We start from the raw sequence: 24,020 nt of genomic DNA on the forward strand, positions 1-24,020 counted from the left end.
CCACTTCTTAAATCTATTTTTGCGCTCTTCTAAGTTCTTCAGAAGTAATGGAATCGCATTTTTTCTCTCATTCCCAACTGGGTGCTCAGCTGCCGGTTTGTTTATAATAGCCACCTCCCTGGCATCCCGCCCTGCTGACAGAAACGTGTTTCGCAGGCTATGACGCTAATCTTCGTTGGCAGAAATGTTGAAATTTAATATTTATTCTACACATTTTTACAGCATTGGAAAACGTTAAGAATATTTGTGTCATTTTTGTCCTCCTACAGAAACCATATCACAACAAAAAAATCTATTTCCCTCAACCATTTTTTCCATTTTCTAACATTTTTGAAAATGTACAGAAACCATAGCACAACAAAAAATGTATTTCCCTGAACCACCTTTTTCCATTTTCTAACATTTTTGAAAATGCTCCAGGGAGCCACTAAGGCAGCGGCTCTCAAAATACAGGTTGCCGACCCCTGTTATAGGGTCATTAGGGCACTCAAACTCCTCCACCACGATATAAAATACATTATCTAATTTAAAAAAGGAAAAAATGTAAATATTAGAAGAGAACGGATAGATATAGAACAGAGTAAATAAAAAAAAGGTAAAATAAAAGGTTAATATCCTTTATTTTTTTTACATTAAAAAAGATTTTTCTCTTTTTTTTAAGGGTAAAACTAAATATTTCTGTCATCCTCTATCTTTTATGGAGTACTACAGAACTTTCATCTGAATCTTATTTTAGCACAAAACACTAATTCCACACGCATGATTTTCTTTCGTGGGTCATTCCAAATGATGTGGCGGGCCGTAGTTTGACACATGTAATGTAAACAGACAACTACTGCACACACAGAGCTTTTATCGATACAGTTGAGCTTAAAATATTGCTAAAATAATACATTTTACTGATTATGCCAGCACTTGAGCTGATTAAAAAAAATAATAACCTGAGCTAATCTTTTCTTTCATTTCAGCCCATGTCCAATTACTGCCTTCTAGCAGAAAACTCATACATCAAGATGGTGAGTAATCAAACATCTGGATATTCCTGAGAGAGACAAACATTGTATAATGTACAATTAAATGTGTAATCAATCTCCAAGTCTTATGAGACAACCCCAGTCTCATTTCGAATCTCCCTCTCTTTTAAGATGATGGAAGATGCTGATCAGGTATTCGTCAAGGTTCTGTGGCTGGCAGAACATTACTGTAATTGCTGTCCTAGATGTGTTTCTTTTTTTTTTTTTTCCTGCATTGATCGGCCTTCCTGTGCACAGAGCTGCTTCCTATTCTCAAATTCTTTGTCCTTGTTATCTCGTGTTGCATTTGCGGAAAAGAGCCAAGTGTGGTTGATGCTGTGTGCAGCAAAATACACAGTCAAACCTCCATGGTTGATCACATCTTTTATGGTCGACCTCAGTCATTTCCAAACATTTTTTGCAACTTATAAACATTCATCTTAAATCAGTTACGGAGCTTTGGTGGCCGATAACTGGTTTTTTTTCCTTTTGACAGTAACGGTTTGCAATTTAAATGAGACAGACAGTTCAATAACTATCAAAGACAGTTTTCCCATTGCATAATTCACAAATGGGTTAGTTTCCACCGGAATAAATGTAAAAATTATTTTTCAGGCTTGACTGATTTGTCTGACTTTGATGGTGTTTGCCTTTGGAGGTTAAACTGTGCAACTATTTTCTTTCAAAATAAAGAAGTCAACAGGAATTTCAGATGGTCTTTTCTTGTAACACTCAGGTGTACGACATCCAGGGGAACCTACAAGATGGAAGCCAGGTAGTGGTGTCAATCATCTTTGAGAACAAGTGCGACAGCTTCCTGAAATCCATGGAGTTCAATGTGCTGGACTCACTGAACTCCAAGCTGCAGAGGCCAGAAGGGGCGGGTGCGCACGATGGTCTCACAGTCCCCTTTCAGCTACCCCCTGGTCAGTAGGGCTCTGCAAAGTGCATACCATTAATTTGCTGCTTGTAATGCAATCCATGAGTTTTTATTGATTCAATTTTATTTACATACAAGGAGTGCTCGGGTTACAGTGTCCTCAACCTACGACGTTTCGACTTTACAATGTCCACCATTTAGTACCCACCGCGTAGCTAGTGCACAGTAATTGTCTGTGTTTGCTCGCGGGTAGAATCTTTGCCTTTTTCGCCCTCCTTTTTTCACATTATGGCCCCAAAGAAGGAAGCTGGGTCTTTAAGATGGTTCCTAAAGAAAATCAATTTCCATGAAAACAAAACTAAACATTATAAAGGCATACTGCATCAGGCGATAACACCATGTTCATTGCCAAATGAAGCTTTGTGTTGATGCAGAGATTACGTCACAAACAGTCGAAGTAAGCAAAACTTCTGCTTCACGTAATGTAAAAATAAAACAGTAATTTAACAAATCAGGTTGCATGGACGCTTCGGGTTGCAATGTTTTTTTGTTTTTCGATAAAGTATTTCGACGTAAATTTCGACTTTCACGGTGAATTCCGACTTACAATGCGATGAAGTATCTGAACCTTTTGGAATTTCTCACATTTCTGCATAAAATCCCCATCAAATGTGTTCTGATCTTTGTCAAAACCACACAGATGAAAAAAGCAACTTCTTTAACTAAAACCACCCAAACATTTATAGCAGGGGTGTCCAAACTTTTTGCAAAGGGGGCCAGATTTGGTGTGGTAAAAATGTGAGGGGCCGACCTTGGCTGATGTCCTGTACGTAGAACAATATATATATATATATATATATATATATAAGCAAATTTTAGCAAGCAATTCTGTGTGTCACATTTGCTTTATTATTTTTTTAAATTAATAATTTCAACAATCCCGCAACTAGCCTTTGTAGCTTTTTCTTTCAATTCTCGGGCTCTTGCGAAATACCGCTGCTGTGAAATTAAACCAGCCTCAAGTTGCTTCAATTTCTCGCTATGTATCTTCCCGGTAATCTTGTCGTACATGTCAGCGCGTCTTGTTTGGTAATATCACCTCACATTGAGCTTTTTAAAAACAGCGACTGTCTTTTTGCAAATGAGGCAGACACAGTTGTTGCGTATTTTAGTAAAGAAATAGTCCAATTTTGAAGCGTCAGCCATCGCAGTCAACTTTTTGTTAATTGTCGCCATTTTAGAAAATTAGGAGTAAAGTATCACATTGGATAATGTTGCTTCGAGTGCTGCTGCCTTTTAGTGGGTAAATGAGGAGCAGCATTTAGTGTGTAAGCTACTTCATATGCTGGTAGCAGTACTGCTGACCAATTTATTAAGTCTGTGTGCGGGCCAGACGTTATTGATTTTATGAAGGAGGCTGGGGGCCTGATGAAATTTGACCACGGGCTGCATTTGGCCCCCAGGCCGGACTTTGGACATGTCTGATTTATAGGGTTTCATATTTTAATGAGGATCGTATGCAAACAATGACAGAAGGGGGAAAAATAAGTAAGTGAATCATCACATTTAATATATTTAATATCTGAACTCTTGGCGTCATCTTTGGTGGACGGCCACTCTTTGGGAGAGAGAGAAGCAACAGTGCCAAACTCTATTTATTTGTAGAGGTTGATGAACATCCAGACTTTTAGAGATGGTTTTTCCTTTCCCAGCTGTATACAAATCAACAATCCTTGATCGCAGGTCTTCAGACAGCTCTTTTGACCGAGCCGTAATGCACATCAGACAATGTTTCTCATCAAGACAATTCTTATCAAGCGTGTGTCTTATAGTGGGCAGGGCAGCTTTAAACCACTCATCAGTGATTGGGCACACACCTGACTTAAAATTGTTTGGTAGAAATTGGTTTCAATTGCTCTTTAAGTCTACTTAGGCAGAGGTTTCACTTACTTATTTTTCCCCCTTCTGCCATTGTTTGCATGCTATCCTCATTAAAATATGAAAACCTATAAATGTTTGGGTGGCTTTAGTTAACGCAGAGAGGTTTTTTTCAATCTGTGTGATTTTGACAAAGATCAGATCACATTTGATGGTGATTTTACGCAGAAATGTGAGAAATTACAAATAGTTTTTCATTCCACTGGAGGCGGAAATCCAGGTTACGTCACCAGCTTTGGAACGGAACTCGTTCGTAACTCTTGACTCCTGTATATAATATTAAAGTATTACAATATTTTACGTCAGCTGAAAAACTTTTCTTTCATAACCCAGTTGTTGGCATAATAAGGTGCGAAGACTTGGGGCTACTGGAACTGATAACTATTTTTCCACGATGCAGGGGTGTCCAATGAAGCTCGCTTTGTGTTCACCGTGCAGAGCATCGTGATGCCACAGAAACTGAAGGGAACACTTACATTCATTGTCAAGGTTAGAAAACAAATAGTGAATTGCAGTCTACGCATTTGAAAACCCTGGTGGGGCAATCATTCAAAAGTTTAATTTCCTTGTGTCAGAATGAAGACTCCTCAACTCATGAAAAACTGGACTTCAAACTGCACTTTACTTGCACCTCCTACCTAATCACCACTCCATGCTACAGGTGAGGACACATGACCATCTTTTTCATGGCGGGAATTTAGTAGGAATTTAATGGTGTTGTTTCTCCTAGCGATGCATTTGCAAAGTTGTTGGAATCTGGGGACTTGAAGGGCAGCTCTATTAAACTGGAAGGAGTCAACATGCCCTTTCATCACCTTCTGGCCAGGATCTGCTTCCATCACCACTTCTCTGGTAAACGCGCAAAACTATCCATTTCATATGATCTGATTTATAGCGCTGATTAAACGGATATTTGCCAACTGTTTTTCCTTAAAATCTCTTCGAATTCCTTAAACATTTTCCCATTGCTTCTGAGGATTGACAGACTATTACAGTCAATTGCAACCGCAAACATTAAATTATTAGGAATTGGCCATCTTAAAGGGATCCAAGGATAGAAAGACATGTAGTTCTTAGAACATAAATGCTAGTACGAGTTATACTAATTTGATATTAAAACCCCTCTTAATGTTTTCGTTTTGATAAATTTGTAAAATTATTTTAACTAGTAGGTCGCCATTATTGTTGTTGACATGACAGCGCGGTGACGTCACATGGGCTCGTTGCCGGACTTCCACAGTGTCACTTGTGAACTACGTAAACATGTCGTCCGTTCTGCCCTTCCAATTTGAACCCGAACTTGATATTGATAAGAAGGATAGCCCTGTCGATATTTCACAAAACAAGCAGCAAAAGCAAAATTAACATCAAAAATGGGATGGAAGGAGTAGCGTACATGTGTCAGGTTCGCTAGTGACAGCTAGCACTCCTGCTTTACTGACAAAGCCGGAGAGTGATGTGAAAAAATTTTTGCGGATCTTCACAGTAAAGTATTGTGTGATCCAACTTATTCCGTTATTATTGTAACTAGGGTTGTTCCGATCATGTTTTTTTGCTTCCGACTCGATCCCGATCGTTTTAGTTTGAGTATCTGCCGATCCCGATATTTCCCGATCCGATTGCTTTTTTTTGCTCCCGATTCAATTCCAATCATTCCCAATAATTTTTCCCGATCATATACATTTTGGCAATGCATTAAGAAAAAAATGAATAAAACTCGGACGAATATATACATTCAACATACAGTACATAAGTACTGTATTTCTTTATTATGACAATAAATCCTCAAGATGGCATTTACATTATTACCATTCTTTCTGTGAGAGGGATCCGCGGATAGAAAGATTTATGACTTTGTATATTGTGACTAAATATTGCCATCTAGTGTATTTGTTGAGCTTTCAGTAAATGATACTGCAGCCATGCCCCAATGCATGATGGGAAGTGGAACCATGATGGGAAGTGGAACCATGACTGTGCTTAGTGCTAGCAATTCATATATCTTCTCTGCGTTGGGAAATAAAATAAGTTGTTAAGAAAAAGATCAAATGCGATCTTGCTTCCCCTCATTGCTTCCCATGGTATTACTAATTGTATGGAGAGGGATTGTAAGGCTTTAGCCAATTAAAATAAGCCTCCAAAGGTTGCCAAAATTCACTCTACTTATTTTATGCAGCCTTTTATCTCTCTATATAGGTAAAATGGCGCCATTACAGATTGAGCGCGATAATGCGTGAGTGGGTCGTGCAACGCATGCATTAATTGCGTTACATTTTTTAACGTGATACATTTAAAAAAAACTTATTACCGCCGTTATTGGAATAAATTTGATAACCCTACCTTAAGCTTAAACTAAAGACTCTGGATGAGTGTAACATATTATGTCTGTAACGTTAAATACAATTAGAAAACGATTTAATTTAAAAAAAATATATATATATATATTAAAAAAAGGCATGGCCGATATTTTTTTGCCGATTCTGATACTTTGAAAATGACGTGATCGGAGACAATCGATCGGGACATCTCTAATTGTAACGTCTAAAAAGTGTCACCCGATTAGTAAAGTTGCAATTCTTTATTTTGGGAACTTATACAACACACAGCTGCTGTCTGCCGGACCTCCGTAAGTCACGCGGTGCATTCAGGAACGCAAGCAAATGCCTCCACTATGGTATAACCTGATTCGTTACATTATTATGGAGATAGTTAGCATCCAGAGCTGTCGTGTGGATGGTATCAGTAGTACACAGCGGTTTGATTTTTTTTGCATCACCAACCGTATTTTTGTCACGTAAATGCGCTGTCCACGTCGTCGATGATCAGCCTGCCTGTGTCTCAGTTTATAAAATGTTGCTCCCGAGAGTCCGGAAGCTTGCTTAAAAACGAATGAATACATGTTTTACACTTACTCTGATTGCTGGCTATTCACATCATTTTCTGCCCAACAGATTGCCCCAACAGGTTATAATGACATTATTTTGCACATTGAGATCTAAAAGGACTGTCGTGTACTTAAAGCACGTGATACATATTGTGAGCAAACGTGATTCTCTTTTCCACTCTGCACTGGCGCTGCAATAAGGGAGCGTTCAAGACCACACACTTTTGGCGACAATCAGGAAACGCCACAATGACGATGTTATTTTTTCTTCATCGATAGTTTGTGTATTGTTTATCGATCAATTAGCTGCAAAAGTAACTCAAGTCCTCAGATGAAAAGCAACAAATGGTTGGCGAATGCGGAAGCGAGGCTTGACCACAGATTAGACAACAAATGCAGAGGGGTTGCATACAACGGTTTATTGAACACACAAAAAAACCACTCGATGAAGATCTGCAAACATTTTTTTGACATCAAACACTCTCCTTCTCCGTCACTAGAGCAGGAGAGTGCTAGCTGTCACTAGCCAATTTGACACATGTAAGCTACTTCTCTCATCCCATTTTTGATGTACATTTTGCCTTTGCGGCTCGTTTTGTGAAATAGCGACATTCCTTGTCATTAATATTACGTTCGGGTTATAATTTGGAAGGGCAGAACCAACGACATGTTTATGTAGTTCACGAGTGACACTGTGGAAGTCCGGCAGCGAGCCCATGTGACGTCACCGCGCTGCGACATCAACAACAATAATGGCAACCTACTGGTTAATTTTTTGGCCTAAAATTTTACAAATTTTGTTAAAACGAAAACATTCAGAGGGGTTTTAATATCAAATTATTGTAACTCGTACTAACATTTATCTTTTAAGAACTACATGTCTCTTTATCCAAGGTTCCCTTTAAGTTAATACATTCTAGAATCTTTATCGCCAATTATCAGGGGAGCTGAATGTTTAAGAAAATATTTGTTTTTATTATTAGTTTGTATTGTTAAATGATTTCACTCCAGGCCAATCATACAAAGAGTTAATAAAAGCCCTCCATTTGTATAAAAATTGTACCCACATAAAACCTTTGTATTAGTGCATATATAAAAATGAGTTTTTTTTTTTTTTTTTTTTTTTTTTTTTTTTTTTAAATGTTTTTTCTTTATTTCTAACTAGTTGTGGAGCGGGTGGACTCCTGTGCCTCCATGTACAGCAGATCTATCCAGGGTCACCATGTTTGTCTGCTTGTCAAAACTGTGAGTAGATGAAACATTTTCCTGCCTTGAGCTGATTTGGGGGAAAAAAAAGTCAGTCCCTCAAATATTTTTGTAAATATGTTCGTAAAACTACTTAAGCATTAATCAAATTAAGATGCCATTACACACAGAGGTGGGTAGTAATGCGTTACATGTACTCAGTTACATTTACTTGAGTAAGTTTTTGAGAAAAATGTACTTCTAAGAGTAGTTTTACTAAGCCATACTTTTTACTAGAGTAGATTTGTGAAGAAAAAAACGCTACTCTTACTCCGCTACTTTGGGATACACAAGTCGTTACATTTTTCCTCTTTATTCTACATATTAGATTTATTTATTTATTGCTAGTGATGCTATTGCCAAGAGTAGCGCTTCTAATTTCACCAATGAGACATCACAACAATTATAACATGACTCCATTACACCAATCAGATGCAAGGTTGCCGTTCTATGGTCACGCAAGCCTGTTCAATCACGCGTCTTTAAAGCACTGTAACAAATTAAGTATTTGACATAGAACGCTGCCCTCAACATGAATCGAAATCACTGATTTAAAACTTTCCCAGTTTTTATTTGGCACCGATCGACCACGGAAAACCGGAGATCTGATCCTTTTAATTTCCTAATAGTAACTATGAAGGAACTACAGCATTCACTACTAAAACTAGGAACTATTTTCTCCACTAGAGTCATGTTCTTTGGACGAATAGTGCTTCTTATGCTTGCTTTTCTCTCGTTAATGATTTTTGTTTAATATCTTTGGGTTAATGGGGTTATGTAATGGGATATTGTACAGTATCATTATAACAACAGTTCATATAGATAAGTTTATGCTGAGAGAAAAAAAACACCATTGTTTTAAAAAACAAAAAATCAAACAAAAATAACCAGTTACTCAAAATGTTACCCATTACTTGAGTATTCTTTCCACTGGATACTTTTTTTTTACTTGTATTTGAGTACATTTTTTGGATGACTACTTTACTCGAGTAATATTATTTTGAAGTAACGCTACTGACTTGAGTAAAATTTATGGCTACCCAACCCGCCTCTGATTGTACACTATGCAACATCAATAGGAGCTCTTTGGAAATGAGCCACTCTTGAAAATGGAGAGTGCTGCTTGAGTTTAATGGACAAAACAGCACCATCTAGTGGAACACAAAAATTTTAAATTGATAGTTGATCATTTTGGAAAAAGATTGAAAAAGATTGAAAGATATTGATGCGATAAATCTGGATGATATCGTTAGCCAAAGAGCATATCTGCCTATTCTTGTAAGCTTTTTTTTTTTTTTTTTTTTAAGTGTGATTAGAAATAAGACTTCTTGTAACTAATATACTATTTTTTCACGAATTTCCGTACTATTTTGCATGTTTGTAAAGATACTGCTGTACTTTATCCTGGTTTTTAACGTTCTGCATCTGGAGTAACTTTTGTACACCACCAAACAACGCACAACTTGACATGGAAATACATGTTAGCAGAGTTGCTAAATAGCATAGCGCTCAGCGCTAACTAGTAACATCTTAAAAAACAACAGCAATAAAATCCAAACAGTACAAGAGGGTTCGTGTACTCACCTCTAATTGATAGACATGGGACTTAGCAAAACACTAGGGACTTTTTCCAATTAACACGACTTGAACCTACTGCTGGACAACTAAAAGACAAGGAGCAACGAACTATCTCTCTCTCCCCCTCTCGCTCTCAAAAATAAGTTGCGCACAGAAGTGCGACCGCAGGGTCGCTGCCTGTCTAATACACATTTATTTTCGAGTCTTTTGAAAAGGAGTAAATCTCTCGCTCAGTAACCATCAGCATCCATCATCGTTTTGCGTGAGTCCGCCAAAGTTGTCCGGGCGGCAGATGTATCTTGAATTTTGTTCCGCTGCTAGCCGCTGTCATAAAGTTATTATGAAAAATCGTTTTTGAACATTTACGAATCGTAATCGAATCGTCACGTGTTGAATCGCGATGCATCTAAAAATCAATTTTTTCAGCACTCCCTTAATTTCAGACTTGAGTACCCCCTGCTCGGGACCTTGAGCAAGAGTCCTTGTGCTGTTACCAAATGTTCTTAAAGTAGATAAACACACTGTTATAAGACAAAGAACGATTAAGTGAGTATGGTAAATGGTTATGTGACTATGTGAGCTGGTTAGATATATGGTTATGTGAATAAATGGCAATATATGTGTACAATGTTTAAAAGGAAAATTAGTCTTGAAAGTCCTTAAAAAGTGCTTGAATTTGGACATGAAAAAGGTGTACTGACCCTGAACATATTTTAACTCATTGTCTGCCATTGATTGCGGAGATCATACCCTGCTTGTCCTCCTTTTCAAAATGGAATCGACGTCTAGGGCAGTCAATGGCACCCAACGAGTTATTGATGGCCCTCATAGTGGTGCTCTGAGACTTGAGTTCTATTTCATCCCTGCTTACCGCCAGGGAGTGGTGCTTCCATGTAGAATTCATACTACAACTGTAGTTACTTTCTCTATAAATGATTTCATAAAGTTCATGAGTGACACATTGCTCCTTTCGCAGTCCGACCAGACTGTGTCCATCGACGCCAAATGTGATGAGCCTGCGCTCCTTGGAAATGTGCTGGATGAGATCAAGCAGACCTTCTCTCAGTGCTGATTGTGCCCAGGGTAGCCCAACTTCCTCGTTTCTCTGCCTCCTTCCTCACTAAAACACACGACCACATTGAAAACAGTCTTGAGTGCACCCACTTGATGTTTTACAGACTCAATGTGTACTTGCTCCGTCTTCTCCTGCAGCGCACTTTTCAATTTCCTCTCTACTGAGCTCTCGGATGTCCCTCGTCCTCCTCCTCTCTCCTTCTCCAGCACTGTCAATCTGTGACATGGTGTAATGTTGAGAACTGGACTTTTGCTGTTGATGTTTGAACTGCATTTTTACTGTTTTGGAATTATTTTGTCATTTGTGTGTGCTGTTTTTTCTTTTTGAACACCTGTTTGCGCCTTCTACTTGTGTGTGTGTGTGTGCGTGTGTCTAAACATCCGACTGCTGTCTTGGCCTTGGAATCTAGTGTCTCTCCTAAAATGAGAGATACTCTCACTCCCCTGCCTCGTCCTCACTGACCGTTGAGCCTGCAGTAGATCAGCTGAAGCGATTTAAAACTACGCACAAAAATTAGGGATGTTGAATTTTCTGATTGTATTTCAGATTGAACTCAAAATGCACTATTACCTTTACTTAAATGAACATAATTTGACTTCTAAAAGTTTTTGTGAGTAGTGTGCACGGCCCATTCTCACACAATCCCTCCTACCCTGTTTCATTTCCCACAATATAAGAGCAACCTTGTTTAAATAAAATAAAGGACCAAAATGGAGGGAATAAACACAAGTTGGCACCAATCACAAGTTTGTGTTATAACATTGTTACATTGGTTTGTCTGTCATACACATAAATGTTTTTTTCATTGGGAAAAAAATAAACGTCAGTAATTGTTAATTATTTGACTTTATAGACATTCTTGTCAAAAGATCATTGAAGCCCATTTTACTGCTTCCCCCCCCCCCCCCCCCCCCCCCAAAAAAAAAAAAAACATCCACTGAGCTCTTTGCGAAAGTGATGTCTTTAAAGGGAAAGACAACACCTTAACCATGTAATTCCCAGTGGCAAGTATCTTGTTTAATAAGTTGGGGGGGAAATCGTTTTTCCTGATGTGAAGTATGGAGGGGGGGCAATCCAAATTGCGCGCCCTTCTCCATGACCGAAATAATACCCATAATTCCATGCACTTGTGCTCCAGTATATCATCGTGTATGTTTGTTGGTATAACTGGCACCACAAAATGACTGTGCAGTGTCCCCCCCCCCCCCCCCCCCCCCCCATTTTTACATACTTTCACTATTGTCAGCGGTCTAAAATTAACCGTTTGCATACAGTGTATCACAAAAGTGAGTACACCCCTCGCATTTCTGCAGATATTTAAGTATATCTTTTCACTGGACAACTGACAAAATGACACTTTAACACAATGAAAATTAGTCTGTGTGCAGCTAATATAATAGTTAATTTCCCTTCAAAGTAACTCAAAATATAGCCATTAATATCTAAACCCCTGGCAACAAAAGTGAGTACACCCCATAGAAACTACGTACATGCCTAAATGTCCAAATTGAGTACTGCTTGTCATTTTCCCTCCAAAATGTCATGTGACTCGTTACATGAGTTTGAAGAGGTGGGGGTCAGCCTGTTAGTGCTCAGACCATACGCCGCACTCTACATCAAATTGGCGTGCATGGCTGTCACCCCAGGAGGAAGCCTCTTCTGAAGACAGTACACAAAGCCCGCAAACAGTTTGCTGAAGACATGTCAACAAAGCACATGGATTACTGGAACCATGTTCTATGGTCTAGACGAGCGGGCTTCTGAAGAGGCTTCCTCCTGGGGTGACAGCCATGCACACCAATTTGATGTAGAGTGCGGCGTATGGTCTGAGCACTAACAGGCTGACCCCCCACCTCTTCAATCTCTGCAACAATGCATGACATTTTGGAGGGAAAATGACAAGCAGTACTCAATTTGGACATTTAGGGATGTACGTAGTTTCTATGGGGTGTACTCACTTTTGTTGCCAGGGGTTTAGGTGTTAATGGGTATATTTTGAGTTATTTTGAAGGGAAAATAAATCCTCTACTACATAAGATGCCCACAGACTAATTTTCATTGTGTCAAAGTGTCATTTTGTCAGTGTTGTCCCATGAAAAGATAAACCGTATTGGCGCGAATAAGACTGACAAAGTGGGGGTCGTCTTATATTCGCAGTCTAGACGTTTTACCCATTCACAACGCTAGATGGCGCCAGATATCAGTGAAGCGATGTTGTCATGACAGATCTCCGCTACTCTCAAGTTAAACCAGTTTGCATTATTTTATTGCAATGTTTTCCCTTATTCAGATTTGTTTCAAGACTACAGTTACAGTTAAGACTTCACTTTGATGGTTAATGCAGTTATTGCAATTTTGTTGTTTTATCACAATAAAATTTTAGGGCTGTCAAACAATTAAAAAAAAAAAAAAAAAAAAAATTTAATCGAGTTAATTACAGCTTAAAAATTAATCGTAATTAATCGCAATTTAAACCATCTATAAAATATGCCATATTTTTCTATAAATTATTGTTGGAATGGAAAGACACAAGACGGATATATACAGTACATTCAACATACGGTACGTAAGTACCGTATTTGTTTATTATATCAATAAATCAACAAGATGGCATTAACATTATTAACATTCGCTTAAAGCGATCCATGGATAGAGAGACTTGTAGTTCTTAAAAGATAAATTTTAGTACAAGTTATAGAAATTTTATATTAACCCCTCTTAATGTTTTCGTTTTATTCAAATTTGTCAAATTTTCCATCAAAAAATAAACTAGTAGCTCGCCATTGTTGATGTCAATAATTACACCATGCTCACTCATGGTCCTAACCCATTAAAGCAGTTGGACCCAAGCGCCAGCAGATGGCGCCAAACACCAAAAAACAAGTAACAAGCGGACATTACATTGTACTGTCATTTTAATCTGTTTGAGCGGGGCATGTGCGTTAATTGCATCAAATATTTTAACATGATTAATTTAAAAAATTAATTACCGCCCGTTAACGCGATGATTTTGACAGCCCTAGTTTATTTACATTTCAAAAACCAGAAGCCATTCATTTACGAATGTGATTGCACTTTAGTTTACATATTTAAATGTTCAGATATTAAGATTTGAATGGGGCAAACTAACATGCTTTCTCCTCTCAAATATATTGTTATAATCATTTGTTTCGGATGTACTGTAATTATTTTATGTATAAAAACTAATTTGGTGTTCAAAAAGTCTTTTCTTCTTGAAAAAGAGGGGGTCGTCTTATAATCAGGGCCGTCTTATATTCGGGCCAATACGGTACTTAAATTTCTGCAGAAATGCGAGGGGTGTGCTCACTTTTGTAATACACTGTACTTAAATACTTTTAAACAACTTTTACATGAAGGTCACTTAAATTAGCTGTTGTCTTTCCCTTTAACGCTAATTAGCATTGTAGTGGGTAATTATTCGCCCTTGCCTTCCTGACCATACTCACTAAAGTGAGACATGTTTTTGAAAAATTAGGTGTGTAGAAATGACAATGACAATTGTTTTCAAAGCAGATCTATTTGATTGCAGCTTTGATGCCTCAGAAAGGGTGACACAAGATAGTATGACAGATCTTCTAAAATCTTCAACATTTTCCTTAAAAATCTTTATTAAAAAAAAAGAATGACTCCGTGTTGATGGTCTTTGTGTCTTGGGAGGCATCCATGTTTCATCACTGCTACAAATGTATGACAATACACTTATCAGTATTAGGCACCACAGCCTTTGTTCTCCTCCCGTGCGCCCGTCTTGCATTTCCATTTGCGTTACAGCAGGCCGAACCAGTCTCGGCCTAAATCTCTGAAGTAGCAAGCTTAAGGCTCACTGTTACCGGCTGCTAGAATGAAATACTGTATGTTTGTCTGCCATTTCCTGAAAACTTTTCCCTCATGAGTCTGACTAGATTTGTGGTCAACTGTAAATTGCAGGAATGTCCATAGGAAACGTTTACCTGTTCTTGACAATGACTTATTTGTGAAGCATCTTTCTCATTGATCACCATCAATTCCAGATTTTATTGCATTCCAATTTGTATATTGCATGATTCAGGAATGTATGATTTTGTTCTTTTATATAATCTCCCGTGGACATTTTCACTTGAAATGTCATTGTTTTGTTAATTTTCCAGTTTTTTTTCATTTTAATGGACCACAGTGGATTCATGTTTTTATGCATTCAATGTTTTTTTAGGGGGAGGGGGGAGTCCATATAGTTGAATAATTTAAATTATTAAAACGGGAGAAGGAGGAAAGGGCGGGTTTTATTAAAGCAGGTCATGTGACGCAGCGTACTGAGGGGCTACTCGTTTTCTCTCTCCGATCGGCCGTAGTGTTCTTTTTGTAAGATTTTTGGCTCGTGACATGAAAATTATACTCTCAACATCAGATTTTTGAAGGTACTGTCTTGTTTCTCCATACTCGCCAGTTGTACAATGTCATGTTTCAAATGGGGGACGTGAATGATCTTAATTCCCTGTAAAGATGACCCTACTTAAAGTGAAAATAAAACATATATGATGCTACACTCCGTTGCTTTTATTTGTATCAGTTGTATGATATATGTGTGTTCACTGTAACTGCTCTGTAATTTCTGAAGAAGAGAAAGTTGGCGGCACGGTTCATCTGCAGCGGCCCGATGCTCACTCATCAAACGTAATTTTGTTGTCATGTCTTGTGTCAATGACTATTAAAGCTCTATATTATGTACATGTCAATTTGCCCTCCTCCTCTACACCGTGGCCGTCTGTAACTTTTCTGTAGCCGAAGTATTCCCATACCAGCGATTTCATTTTCTTCTTGGGGGGGGGGGAGGGTTCCGGAGTTCCACCTCCTCAAGCCATCATGTAGCACAGCTGACTCTCTGACACTGAGCAACAACCGGTGGGAGAGGGTTGAGCCTTGCAGCTGCAAGCGGGGGATTTCTATCTGCATTTTTGGGAGATAAAAAATAGCTAATAATGTAGGAAGGTATGACGGATTTTTTTGCGGTTTTAAAACCATGACGCTTTCATACCACGGCAAGGGCGTAGGTTTGGTCTCAATATTGGTAGGGGCGATAACCCTCACAAAAAAATGGAGCCTTCCTTCAAGTAAAACACGACTGCTTTTGTCCACAAGCACGGCCAAACTCAACCAAAAAATGAAAGTTCCTTTGGGCTCCTTAAACACCACATAAAAAAATAAATTAAAAAAAACTGGGAAGGGGGGAAACCTTGGTTCACTACATTTCTTACAGTTTAATGAAAACATACAGGAAAGCAGCTTCCTCCTAGAGTTTGAGAAATTCATATAGATTAGTGTTATGCTAATGATGCAGTCTGATGCAGGTCAGACTTTTCAGTAGCAAAATTAGTGATGTGTTCCCCACCTCCACAACACTGACGTCTTTTTACATTACTTACAGTGCCTGATGCCGGTGGAAGAAAACTTCTAATATCTGTCGTCTTTTGTCAGGGCTGTGAATGTGTATGTATGTGTGTGTGTGTGGGGGGGTTAAGTCATCAGCCAATCAAACGTGCGTTTGAGGGGAAAGCATTCAGCAAGTGAAAAGGGTCAATGTAGGTCTGAACATAATGAAAGTACTTTCATTTACGTAATAATGGTAGGGTCAATTCTATCCTTACAAAATATCCTATATACCTGAAGTCATGGTATAATGCAAATAAGGTTGCTTAAAAGTTGGTGGGGACAATTTCAGCATCCTGAAAAGTTGCTAGCGTTATGTCCCTCCTGTCCCTATGAAAACCTACGCCCTTTTACCTCGGTATACCTTTAAAACTGTAATCGGCACATGTCTAGTCGAAATTATTTTGTGGCCAGTTTAAACTTTTTTTAAGAGTAACTCTGGTTTGTTTACCACCACCAATGCAGCCAGGGATGTAATGTTTGACAAAGTTTACAGCTTATTGTTGTTTCCTCGTTGAGGTACTCAAACCCCAATTTTTTGTGGTTCCATATTTTACAGTCATAAGCAGATTTTAAGGGGGTGGCAGCCCCCCCCTCCTGGTGGCCGAAAAGTGTCACTGCATGAAATTGACTTTCCTATATATATATATATATATATATATATATATATATATATATATATATATATATATATATATATATATACACTCACCGGCCACTTTATTAGGTACACCATGCTAGTAACGGGTTGTATCCCCTTTTGCATCCAGAACTGCCTCAATTCTTCATGGCATAGATTCAACAAGGTGCTGGAAGCATTCCTCTGAGAGTTTGGTCCATATTGACATGATGGCATCACACAGTTGGTGCAGATTTGTCGGCTGCTCATCCATGATGCAAATCTCCCGTTCCACCACATCCCAAAGATGCTCTAATGGATTGAGATGTAGTGACTGTGGAGGCCATTTGAGTACAGTGAACTCATTGTCATGTTCAAGAAACCAGTCTGAGATGATTCCAGCTTTATGACATGGCGCATTATTCTGCTGAAAGTAGCCATCAGAAGTTGGGTACATTGTGGTCATAAAGGGATGGACATGGTCAGCAACAATACTCAGGTAGGCTGTGGCATTCCAACAATGCTCAATTGGTACCAAGGGGCCCAGAGAGTGCCATGAAAGTATTCCCCACACCATTACACCACCACCACCAGCCTGAACCGTTGATACAAGGCAGGATGGAGCCATGCTTTCATGTTATTGACGCTAAATTCTGACCCTACCATCCAAATGTCGCAGCAGAAATCGAGACTCATCAGACCAGGCAACGTTTTTCCAATCTTCTATTGTCCAATTTTGATGAGCTTGTGCAAATTGTAGCCTCAGTTTCCTGTTCTTAGCTGAAAGGAGTGGCACCCAGCGTGGTCTTCTGCTGCTGCAGCCCATCTGCCTCAAAGTTCGACGTACTGTGCGTTCAGAGATGCTCTTCTGCCTACCTTGTTTGTAACGGGCGTTATTTGAGTCAATGTTTCCTTTCTATCAGCTCGCACCAGTGTGGCCATTCTCCCCTGACCTCTAGCAACATGGAACATGGAAAAACATTGCCTGGTCTGATGAATCTCGATTTCTGCTGCGACATTCGGATGGTAGGGTCAGAATTTGGCGTCAACGACATGAAAGCATGGATCCATCCTGCCTTGTATCAACGGTTCAGGCTGGTGGTGGTGGTGTAATGGTGTGGGGAATATTTTCTTGGCACTCTTTGGGCCCCTTGGTACCAATTGAGCATCGTTGGAACGCCACAGCCTACCTGAGTATTGTTGCTGACCATGTCCATCCTTTATGACCACAATGCACCCAACTTCTGATGGCTACTTTCTGCAGGATAATGCGCCATGTCATAAAGCTGTAATCATCTCAGACTGGTTTCTTGAACATGACGATGAGTTCACTGTACTCAAATGGCCTCCACAGTCACCAGATCTCATTCCAATAGAGCATCTTTGGGATGTGGTGGAACGGGAGATTCGGATCATGGAAGTGCAGCCGACAAATCTGCACCAACTGTGTTATGCCATCATGTCAATATGGACCAAACTCTCAGAGGAATGCTTCCAGCACCTTGTTGAATGTATGCCACGAAGAATTGAGGCAGTTCTGAAGGCAGACCTGGGTCCAACCCGTTACTAGCATGGTGTACCTAATAAAGTGGCCAGTGAGTGTATATTTAGGAACGTCAATTACATGCAATGACACTTTTTGCCCACCAGGGGGTGCCTGGCCCCCCCTTAAAGTCTGCTTATAGTTGACAGGTATGACAGTATCTTTTCTTTTAGCACTTTTGATGGATAATGTAATGTTTATTGGTGGACATCCGGAGGGCTGAAAACGTAAAACTTCAATTCCCATGATGCCTTGCCCATGCTAGGTGCGTAAACTAACATATTGGCAATTTTTTTAAATCAGTATGATTTGTTTTGGGCCAATGTTCAGAATTAAAACGTGAAACCTACCGATTTAGTATTGTATTTGACGGATAAATGCTCAGCATCAATGAAAGAGAGGACTAAAATCTAAATGTAGCACGTTTACACGTTTTGCATAGCGTTACGAGTAACCGTTCGTTTGTATATTAGGCCGTGACGTGGGTTTTTAACTAAAGACATTACGCCAAACGGGAGCTCTCTTGCAGCGCGCGATAACCACGTGATCAAACTGATTTTGTATTAACAAGTTTTCCGACGGCATCCTCCCATACTAATTTTACGTCGATAACACCCGAGCGGAAGTGGGTGACTTTCACCATTCGTTTGTGTATTAGGCCGTGACGCGCGGCTTTAACCAAAGACATTACGCCAAACGGGAGCTCTCTTGCTCACTTTGCAGTGCGCGATAACCACGTGATCAAACTGGTTTTGTATTAACAATTTTTTTTCCAACGGCATCCTCCCATACTGATTTTACGTTGAAAAGACCCGAGCGGAAGTGGGTGGGGGGGTTGGTTCTTTTCGTTTTGCTGTTGCGCTGCGGCGGCCTCACGCGACTTGTCCAAGTCGTTGGTTTGTTTGGAATATGGCTCAGCATGGAAATCCTGTAGCCAGTTCCCAAAAAGCACTCATGCTGGAGATGAAAAGTCTCCAGGACGAACCGGTGGAAGGCTTCAAAATTACTCTGGTCAACGAGTCGGACATGTATAACTGGGAAGTGGCGATATTTGGGCCACCGAACACACACTACGAAGGCGGTTATTTTAAGGTGAGTGTCTAACTACTTCGCATATTGAACAGCTTTCAACATTAGACGGAATGTCTAAAACATTTAAATTCCTAAAGCAGAGCCATTTGGCGAAATGCTTAGGCGGAGTTTGACTTTTGGGGCGGGGGGCACAACATGTTGATGACCCTGAAACGCAGTGTCAGTAATAAAATTAACTGGTAAGAATATTAAAATAACAAGTTGACAATTAACGTGTTTTGTTTCCCATCATTCTTGAGGGGAATTCTAAATCAGGCTGCTTAGCAAGGGCGTAGGTTTGCATAGGGACGGTAGGGACAAAACACGACCAACTTTACAAAATGCTCAAATTGTCCCTACCAACTTTTAAGCAACTTTATTTGCATCATATAATGTGTTCAGTTATATAGGTCATTTAGATTGTCTTCCCATATGTTGTAACGGACTGACCATACTAAGGCTGCAGCTATCGATTAATTTAGTCGATTAATCGATTAACTATATAGCTCGAATAATCGAGTAATCGGATAAGGAACATAAAAAATTGTAATTCTTGAGCTGAGCCTCAAACAGTATAAAAAAATATATAAATGAGGATCTACAGTGGGGAGAACAAGTATTTGATACACTGCCGATTTTGCTGGTTTTCCCACTTGCAAGCCATGTAGAGGTCTGTAATTTGTATCATAAGTTCTCTTCAACTGTGAGGGACGGAATCTAATACAAAAATCCAGAAATCCAGAAACTGCATGAAATAAGTATTTGATACATGACCAAGTAGTAAATATTTCGGCTCTTAGTTCTTTTTTAAGAACCCCTCCTGTTCTCCACTCATTACCGGAAGTAACTGCACCTGTTTGAACTTGTTACCTGTATAAAAGACACCTGTTCACATGCTCAAACAAACAAACTCTAACCTCTTCACAATGGCCAAGACCAAAGAGCTGTGTAAGGACATCAGGGATAAAATAATAGACCTGCACAAGGCTGGGATGGGCTACAGGAAAATAAGCAAGCAGCTTGGTGAGAAGGTAACAACTGTTGGAGTGATTATTAGAAAATGGAAGAAGTTCATGTTGATGGTCAATCTGCCTCGTTCTGGGGCTCTATGCAAGATCTCACCTCGTGGGCATCACTGATCATGAGGAAGGTGAGGGATGAGCCCAGAACTACACGGCAGGACCTGGTCAATGACCTGAAGAGAGCTGGAACCACAGTCTCAAAGAAAACCATCGGAAACACATTACGCCGTCATGGATTAAAATCCTACAGCGCACGCAATGTCCCGCTGCTGAAGCCAGTGCATGTCCAGACACGTCTGAAGTTTGCCACTGACCATCTGGATGATCCAGAGGAGCAATGGGAGAAGGTCATGTGGTCGGATGAGACTAAAATTGAACTTTTTGGTCTAAACTCTGCTCGTCGTGTTTGGAGGAAAAAGAAGGATGAGTACAACCCCAAGAACATCATCCCAACTGTGAAACGTGGAGGAGGAAACATCATTTTTTGGGGCTGCTTCTCTGCCAAGGGTACAGGACGACTGCACCGTATTGAGGGGAGGATGGATGGGGCTATGTATCGCCAGATCTTGGCTGACAACCTCCTTCCTTCAGTGAGAGCCCTGAAGATGGGTCGTGGCTGGGTCTTCCAGCATGACAACGACCCAAAGCACACAGCCAAGGCAACTAAAGAGTGGCTCCGTAAGAAGCATCTTAAGGTCCTGGAGTGGCTTAGCCAGTCACCAGATCTGAACCCGATAGAAAATCTATGGAGGGAGCTGAAAGTCCGTGTTGCCCGGCCGCACGCAGCCCCGAAACCTGAAGGCTCCGGAGAAGATCTGCATGGAGGAGTGGGCCAAAATCCCTGCTGCAGTGTGTGCAAACCTTGTCAAGGACTACAGGAATCTATAATAGCACCTATAATATGTATCTGTAATAGCAAACAAGTTTCTGTACCAAATATTAAGTTCGATTTTTGTGATGTATCAAATACTTATTTCATGCAATTAAATGCAAATTTATTATTTAAAAATCATACAAAGTGATTTTCTGGATTTTTGTATTAGATTCCGTCCCTCACAGTTGAAGAGAACTTATGATACACATTACAGACCTCTACATGCTTTGCAAGTGGGAAAACCAGCAAAATCGGCAGTGTATCAAATACTTGTTCTTCCCACTGTATATAAAACAAAAGAATAGTTGGCTAACTTACATAGCAAAAGTCCCCTCGCTTAAATGCTATAAAATGCTAACATTCTTTTTACACTGCTCTTAACAAACGTTCAGAGTTCAGACCCGTATTCCCACCATGTCTAAATATTAGGGCTGTCAAACGATTAAAATGTTTAATCGAGTTGATCACAGCTTAAAAATTAATTGTAATTAGTCGCAATTAATTGCAATTCAAACCATCTATAAAATATGCCATATTTTTCTGTAAATTATTGTTGGAATGGAAAGATAAGACAAGACTGATATATGCATTCAACATACTGTACATAAGTACTGTATTTGTTTATTATAACAAATCAACAAGATGGCATTAACATTAACATTCTGTTAAAGCGATCCATGAATAGAAAGACTTTTGGTTCTTAAAAGATAAAAGTTAGTACAAGTTATAGAAATTTTATTTTGAAACCCCTCTTAATGTTTTGGTTTTAATAAAATTTGTAAAATTTTCAATCAAAAAATAAACTAGTAGCTCGCCATTGTTGATGTCAATAATTACACAATTCTCATGAGGCTTAAACCCATAAAATCAGTCGCACCAAAGCGCCAGCAGAGGGAGACAAAAAACACAAGTAACAAGTGGCCATTACACTGTACTGTCATTAAAATCGATTTGAACGGGGCATGTGCGTTAATTGCGTCAAATACTTTAACGTGATTAATTTTAAAAAATTAATTACGGCCCGTTAACGCGATAATTTTGACAGCCCTACTAAATATGCAATCGTAACCCACTTTTTGAGTCCCATCAAATGTCTTGAGTGGTAGATCGGGGCACAGTTGACTTGTCTTTGTTGATTTACTGCTGTCTTCTCTGCTATAATAATAACCAACACGGCCCCGTGTTCAATACAAAACCCTCCTGCCACAACAAAACAAGTAGGAACTAATATTCACATAGGAACTAAATTTATACAACATAAAATATACAATATAAATGAATACTACATCACATTTGTAAAATATAAACACGTAATAGAATAGATGATAGCCCATTTAAATAAGATAAATTTAAATGAGCTAAAACACCTGTAATTAAATAATAAGAATAATACACAGATCCTGCTTACAAAATTAACTTTATTAATTTTTGTGTGGCGCTTTAAATTGAGAAAATCCACCACTAAAGCTTTTGAAAACCGTTCATAAGGAAAAATGATTCATTGAGGCATTTCATTTGTAAAATACATGTTAAATTTTTTTTCATTGGGACTGCTTTTCTCTTTAGCACAGGACTTCTTTTTTCCTCTTTCTTTCAGAAAGAAAGCTGACCAATTTGCGGGTTCTGAAAGGCGAATTGTTGTTGGATTATCTTTAAATACCCGCTACTTTTTGAGCAGAATTCTAGCTTTGTATAGGCTAATGTTCCTATTGTTGAAAGCACAAAGGTGTGTAATAAACAACTAGCACATTTATATTTTGCATTTTGTTTTCTTAGTGTACCAAAAATGAACCGAACCGTGACCTCAAAACCGAGGTACTTACCGAAACGAGATTTTTGTGTACCGTTACACCCCTACAGGCCGCGCATGCAAAACATTATATTTCGGCCTTCTTTCACCGGTAATCTTTTAAAAAAACTGACATGCCGATTATTCACTGCTACTATGGAACTTGTAGAAACGGCTCTAGACATTACGACGTATAAAGGATGTTTTCTTCATACTCTCCCGGAACCAAAAAATGTGAAGAATGGAGCAACTATGCCGCGGACGTTTAAAAGACCAGTTTAACGCCAGCAAAGTGAAGCCGTTCACATTTCATATGCAGTAAACATTTTTTTAGGGCCAAGAGGTAAGCCTTTTTGATATTTTGAGTTATTTTTTTCACGTGGCGTTTTTCGTGCTGCTTCTGTCTGACAATGAATGACCTCAAAAAAAAATGAAGGCGGTATCTGACTGCCACCGTTGTTACCTTTTCTGTTGTAAAGAAACAACTTTCGTAAGGGGGAAGTGTAAACAAATTAATAGAATTAAGATTTGTTATTAATGAAAAAAAATGAATTGTTCGTTGGCTGCCAACGAGTAGCATTTGCGATCGCTACACAAAACAGCAATGTCCCCCAAAAGAACGGTCAGAGTTGTAAGACAACCAGGGGATATAATATATAAGAAAGATGGGGCTTATGGTAGTAAAGGATAGATTGTTGAAACAGGAGAATGTCATTGTCAGTGGCGTAAGAAAAAGTTGTCGATAAAAAAGCTAAGACAAGCTTAGGTCGGCTCGTTTTTTTCCGTATTTTTCAGCCGTCTCTTTAACTGAACATTTGTATGTTCTTCCACATCTTTAACAGTGAATTTGGCACCAGGGACATCATTTTCGGACAGAATTGGTAGGTTTAGCTCTGTAAACTTCTCCGTCGTACACTATTACCATTCATTTCCTATTGGGGACAAACAAGAGCTTGTCCCCCCTTAGCTAACAGCAGAGCCACAGAAGCTAACGTCATAAATATTAATGAGCGGAAGTGACGTGTAGCGTGTGGTACCCCATTGACTTTCCTATAATATATAAAA

The 24,020-nt window shown here is 39.2% G+C and overlaps 2 protein-coding genes across 10 annotated transcripts in view; both read left to right on the forward strand.

Moving 5' to 3' along the window:
- ap3d1 (adaptor related protein complex 3 subunit delta 1) overlaps window positions 1-11,521 on the forward strand; it is a 48,278-nt gene extending 36,757 nt beyond the window's left edge. For 5 of the 8 annotated variants that reach the window (XM_057841296.1, XM_057841298.1, XM_057841302.1 and 2 more), the window contains 8 exons: window positions 969-1,016; window positions 1,146-1,166; window positions 1,750-1,939; window positions 4,232-4,320; window positions 4,407-4,492; window positions 4,562-4,683; window positions 7,881-7,960; window positions 10,515-11,521. In XM_057841296.1, coding sequence (XP_057697279.1) covers window positions 969-1,016; window positions 1,146-1,166; window positions 1,750-1,939; window positions 4,232-4,320; window positions 4,407-4,492; window positions 4,562-4,683; window positions 7,881-7,960; window positions 10,515-10,610 — 732 coding nt within the window. In that variant the 3' untranslated portion in view covers window positions 10,611-11,521. The remainder of the gene's footprint in view (window positions 1-968; window positions 1,017-1,145; window positions 1,167-1,749; window positions 1,940-4,231; window positions 4,321-4,406; window positions 4,493-4,561; window positions 4,684-7,880; window positions 7,961-10,514) is intronic. The other 3 variants (XM_057841299.1, XM_057841301.1, XM_057841297.1) reach the window with 2 other exon arrangements.
- Window positions 11,522-19,007: 7,486 nt separating this feature from the next.
- Window positions 19,008-24,020, forward strand: part of LOC130919329 (ubiquitin-conjugating enzyme E2 R2-like) — a 33,086-nt gene continuing 28,073 nt past the window's right edge. The window contains exon 1 of one of the 2 annotated variants that reach the window (XM_057841924.1): window positions 19,008-19,291. In XM_057841924.1, coding sequence (XP_057697907.1) covers window positions 19,109-19,291 — 183 coding nt within the window. In that variant the 5' untranslated portion in view covers window positions 19,008-19,108. The remainder of the gene's footprint in view (window positions 19,292-24,020) is intronic. The other variant, XM_057841925.1, reaches the window with a different exon arrangement.

Source organism: Corythoichthys intestinalis, chromosome 7 (genome assembly GCF_030265065.1).
Source record: "Corythoichthys intestinalis isolate RoL2023-P3 chromosome 7, ASM3026506v1, whole genome shotgun sequence".
In the NCBI taxonomy this organism is placed as follows: Eukaryota; Metazoa; Chordata; class Actinopteri; order Syngnathiformes; family Syngnathidae; genus Corythoichthys; species Corythoichthys intestinalis.